The 5,320-nt window shown below is 48.8% G+C and overlaps 1 protein-coding gene across 1 annotated transcript; it reads left to right on the top strand.

Annotated features, from left to right (window-relative positions):
- Nucleotides 1-418: 418 nt before the first annotated feature.
- Nucleotides 419-1,756, top strand: LOC127038732 (natriuretic peptides A-like). Its single transcript, XM_050931578.1, has 2 exons — nt 419-628; nt 773-1,756. The coding sequence occupies exons 1-2, from the start codon at nt 497-499 to the stop codon at nt 1,124-1,126; spliced, it is 486 nt and encodes a 161-aa protein (XP_050787535.1). The 5' UTR covers nt 419-496; the 3' UTR covers nt 1,127-1,756.
- Nucleotides 1,757-5,320: the final 3,564 nt, after the last annotated feature.

The following is a 5,320-nucleotide window of genomic DNA, read 5'->3' as shown; positions in this document are numbered from 1 at the left end:
GGTCATTGGCTTTAATGGCAGCTCTGCAGCCAATTCTCCCACATCCCCCACCACGATGCCCATAGGAGGCTTGCTGGCCAGTTGTCCAACACTTGCCTCATTGTTTCCATCGTTAAGGAACAAGAATCCGGAGGCACTGCTGAGAGATAAAGGGGGATGTTTTTTGGTGCTTCTCTCACACCTTTGAAGTGTGAAACCTCTTGAGACAAATCAACAGGAATGCGGTCCTCGCACTGTCATTCTTGCTGGAGCCGATGAGCCTTCGCCGCCCCAGTGACAGCCAGCAAGGGGGATGGATAACTTTAAAAGGGAATCTTCTGCCAGCTCCGGTCTCAAGATCCTTTATCGCGGGCAAGTGACAGAATGCGGCGGGCTTCATTCCTTGGGCGTGACTCCTTCTGACTCTGCGCATATAAAAAGGGAGTGGTCAAGCTCGCAGCCCATAAGCAAGAGGGGGGCAAACCACTGGAGGTGAGAGAAGAACTTGGACTACAGCATGGGCTCGTTGACCGCTGCCACCCTGCGATTCCCGCTGGTGCTGCTGCTGCTCAGCATGAAGCCCCAAGGAAGAGGCAAAGCTCATCCCGTGTACAGCTCGGCCTCCGCGGCTGAACTGGCTGACTTCAAGGTAGGGCAGCAGGCATCACTGTCAGAACACAGTGCAACCAAGGGCTGGGGGAGCAGGGAAGGTGTGCACTGCTTTGCCGTTCACTCCGTCCCCTAGGGCAATTCTATAACGCTATCTCCCCAGCTGACTCTCTCTGCATTTCAGACCCTGCTGGACCGCCTGGAGGACAAGCTCCCATTAGAAGCAGCAGAGACAGGTCTGTCCCAAGAAATGAACGAACAGAATGAGGAAGCCCCAGGAGATGCCTCACGTCCCCTTGCTCCCAGGAACAGTGACTACGTTAGATCCCAAAGAGAAGGCCTCACCTATGGGCGTAACAGCTGGGAGCTGCCAGAGAAACCTCCATCTGCCCTGAGGAGCAAACTACGAGCACTGCTGAACTCGCCACGCAGCATGAGAAGGTTCTCGGATTGCTTTGGCCAACGGATAGATAGAATAGGAGCCCAGAGCGGACTTGGATGCAACAGCTACAGGGTAAGAGGGAGAGGGAACGGCTAGATGACTCAAGCACAGCTAGGGCAATAGGGTAAGGATGAAGCAATGTTACACTCTGGGCGGAGTTCCCAGGAAGTCACAGGTGGACTGTCTAGTCCAGATTAAAAGAGAGATGGATTTTGAGGGGTCTCCTATGTCAACTCTCTTGTTCTTGTGCTGCAGTGTCCAGGTGGATAATTTAAAAAAAACAGTGGGACTTAAAATGGGGTAGGGGCTCCAGCTACAGCGCATTGGGTGACCCTCTCTCTTACATGTCTTTCCTGAACTTTTAGGAAATTACAATTTTTAGAAACAATAATGAAGCCTGCGTCCTTTTCTGGCTGAGTGCCTAGCAGTCAGTTCCCTAATTTAACAAAGTGCTGCAGTGAGAACACATAACCCAGAAGGAATGGTGAACTCAAACACCAGCCACAAGAACCACCCTAGATAAAATCCTTTCAAGAAGGATGCATTTGATTCCAGAGCAATGGAACCTTCCACTGTAAGGATCATAGAAATCAGAGCCCACATCTTGGGGGCCCAATGCAGCATTGTCCCCTTTCAACATCTAGCATTCTGCTGGGTTGAGTTTTTTTTACAGTCCAACCTGCGGGGGTTTCTACCTCTTCTTCTCACAGGAGACTTGTCTGCCATTTAAAAGGTATCAGTGCCAGTAAGCTTCCCTCACCATTCAGACTCCAATGCTGACTTTTCTTCATTTCAGCACATTGTTCATGGGGCACATCCTCGATGCAAAATTTTACTAGGTTAGATCCCAGCCTCAAAGGATCAACCAGCACAAGGCTGAAAACTTTGCAGTCAGCATAGACCAGGGCAAGTCCTGTACAGCATGTTAGCTAGTCCTGGCTACACCCCAGTCCCAGCGGGGAGTAACTGTAAGTAGCCAGCATGGCACTGAACACAATTGTCCGTTTCTACGCTGACTGCACAGTCATCACAGTAGGTAACTCGCCTCTTCAAGGTCCTGGTCTCACCCAATAACGCTTTGTAATGATGAAAAGGCCCCTGGTTAGCCCCTGTGAGCCACACTAAACGATTCCAGTGCTCTTTGTGCGATTCAAGGATTTAAACATTTATGCCTTAACCACCACATCTTCCTCCTGTCTTAGCGCAGCTCTATCTATTCAACTCAAGTAGCCATGCTCTGGCATTGTTCAGGATCATGTGCAGGGGACAGTACGACGTGTTACCTTCCCACCACTTTACAATCCCAGCTAGTCACAAACCATGGGAAGGCTCCTCTCAAAGCTTAAAGGAGCTACTAAAAAGGAACCAGCTTCCATCCTCTTTTGTGAGGAGTTCAGGACAGAGGGACCCAAACATTTAACATGGCAGCAGCACAGCTGAAGGATGTGGGAAAAGGGATGGGGGGGGGGGAATAAGAGGAAAAAAAGGGATGCTGCTGAACTTCTCAATGGGAAGGGGCTGCTGATACACCAATAGCTGCTTAAGTTGCTCCTGCCTTTATCCACCCTTTAAAACCCTGCCATGCATTTGTTTTGATTCAGCTGATTTTTAAAAGCAAGGATTGTTGAGTGGTGGGACTCAGGAGATCTAGGATCAAATCCTGGATCTGCCACAGACTTCCTATGTGACAAGTGACTTCATGTCTGTTTAGCCCAACTCCTGCTCTGTTAAATAGGGATAATAATTCTCCCACTCTCTAGCTGCCTTGACTGTAGTCTCTTGTGTGTGTATAGTACCCAGTGCACCGGGACCCCGCTCTTCATACCTTTAGGTGCTATTGCGATGACCACTGTTTGAGCAACACACTGGTGCCTGAACCAGAGAACTTCAGAGCTAAAAGCAGAAGCTGATGTACTTGAGCTAAAGTTCTATTACCTGTAATACGCTCACCAGTAGGTTATGCTCTGATAGTACAAATACCCCCCCAAAAAGAAATGTACCACCCCTACATTTCCTTGTCTTTTTCTCTCTCCTTCAGTTTTGAAGCGATACCTGGAGATGGGGGCTATCCTGATCCTCTTCCTCAGAGCCCTGGACATCGAAGCTCTTCCAAAGTCAACTGCATCTTCTTAACTCCTCGCTGGTAACTTATGTTGCAGCAGAGACAGTAGGCGAAACTCAGCAGCCATCTGGCTTCACCCATTTGCAAACAATTTGCCCCCTTTGCCCCCCAGCACCATTAGTCAGCCAACATCCTGTACATTGTTTTTCTCCCTGAAGTGTAAGGGTTAAAGGATCATTTTAGTCTGCTGTCACTGAAAAGAATTCCAACCCAGATTTCAGCACCTTGGACAGAGTGTGCAGGTCTGTTTCTTTCATCAAATAAATGAGTGCAATAAAATGCTACGGTTAATTTTTCCATACCCCGCAGGACCTGTCTGTGTGTAAAATGTAGCTCATATTCCAATAAGAAGATCATGACAAAATCTCAGTGGCCTGCACTAATGCACCCGGTAAATAGGAGCAATTTAAGGGTATTGTGGGTCTCCTAACAAGCACTCGGATGAATGAGCCTATAAACCCCATTTAAGTCTGAGTACAGGCAGGGGCAGGTTTAAGCGTAACTGTATTATAGCTGCTGTATTAACTCAACGGTGCAGAGTATAAAACCAAAGGCAAAGAGTTATCTAGAACCAGCTTAACTTTCTTCTCCAAGCAAGACACTTACTGCTTCTGTCCTATGAAGAAATAAAACCCCCCCCATACCTGACCCCTCAGCACAGTCCCCACGCTGACAGTGCTGTAGCCAAGCAAGAGGCATTTGTTTCACACCTGCTGGGGATGTTTTTAAACTGCAGATGCACTGAGCTGTGAAGTGACGTCCCATAGCACAGGGCAGCCTAGCTCCCTTTGAAGAGAAGTAGATCCTGTTTCCCCATTTTTTACATTACATCTGAGAAAAATTGAAAGAGAGGCAGCTCCTATTCCTGCCTCCATCCCCACACCAGTGCATGTGTGATGAGGAGTAGTAAGTGCAGATTGAGTAAAGGCATTTTCCTCCCAGCCAGCACGTCTTCCCCGGCTCCTGAGTGGAAGCACAAGAGACTAGGACCACTGTAGCTACCCTTTAGCCCACAGCCACTTGACCAAATTTTGAACTTCCCTGCTCCCTCGGGGGGTGGGGGCAGGTGTGTCCCTGTCAGTCCCTCAGGCCCAACCACTGCAGTGGGTCCCTGCCAAAAGAAGATGCTTGGTGCCAATTTCTAGCCCGCCCAGGAGAGTGTAGGTTGGTGACTCAGCAGAAGGCAGAGGGCAGCATCTGTATACAGCTGAAGGTTAAAATAAAATCAATGCACAGCAAGAGCATTGCATGGGATGCGGAGAACGATGAAGCCGTTACTACCATCGCCATGCTACAGCTCACAGGCAAAGTGGGGAGGGGGTGAGGGGGGGCTGCACACCTTGGGCAGCTCTGCCTTACAGCAACTACTGCTAGTACCAGGGCTAAGCTGAGTTTTGTTTCAGCTCGTGTTTTCTATCAGACAGACAGTAGCACAGCTACTTGAGATACAGGAAAGCCAGCCCCAGCCTCCCTACAAGCACTAAGGATGAAGTTAGGGCACCAGCAATACCCAAACCTGCCTTCGCTAAGGAAACAGCTGGTTACTTAGAAGCTTACTGGGGTGGGGGAGGGAGGCCAGCTAAGAAAGCAGAATATCCTCTCCACTGCAGGAGGGACCATCTATAAACCATGTGGGACCGAACCTGTTGCCACTGAAGTCAATGACAAAGCTCTCCCCTGAAGTCACCGAGTATGGAATTGGGTCTGAGTGGAGGTATCGTCCTGCTGAAATTAATATAGTGGGCATGAACTTTGCAAGGATTCCAAAAAGGATCAGACAGTGGGATGGGGAGTTAAAACCTCCAGAATTACCCAAACCAAACCAAATTCTGGTCTCTGGGGAAGAGGGGCAGCGGGGTGAGGAGGAAAAGGTTGCCTAGAGGCAGGTGTCCTCCTCTCTCATAAGCAGCTGGAACTGGCCACTGTCAGAGGAGACGGACCTAGACTGACCATTTATCTGAAACAGTAGGATGATACCTGGTTGAAGTGTGCCTTCCAATAGCCAAAAATCTTATAGTAAACAGCATTCATGGCTTCCTACCTTGAAAATATAGGTTCTTGGATCTATGGCTGTTGGACCATTTTTATTATTAGGATAGAAAAAAAAATCAATAAATAAAGTTTAAACAAACCATACAACGGGGAGGAAGATCACAGAGCCCACCAGG

Source organism: Gopherus flavomarginatus, chromosome 21 (assembly GCF_025201925.1).
Source record: "Gopherus flavomarginatus isolate rGopFla2 chromosome 21, rGopFla2.mat.asm, whole genome shotgun sequence".
In the NCBI taxonomy this organism is placed as follows: Eukaryota; Metazoa; Chordata; order Testudines; family Testudinidae; genus Gopherus; species Gopherus flavomarginatus.
The sequence above is the reverse complement of the archived record's forward strand: the minus strand, read 5'-3'. Positions and strand labels throughout refer to the sequence as shown.

Bases quoted from the DNA above. Each gene is read 5' to 3' on its own strand.
- LOC127038732 (XM_050931578.1), top strand. From the start codon at position 497: ATGGGCTCGTTGACCGCTGCCACCCTGCGATTCCCGCTGGTGCTGCTG. The intron at 629-772 runs GTAGGGCAGCAG...TCTGCATTTCAG, and splicing joins CTGAACTGGCTGACTTCAAG to ACCCTGCTGGACCGCCTGGA.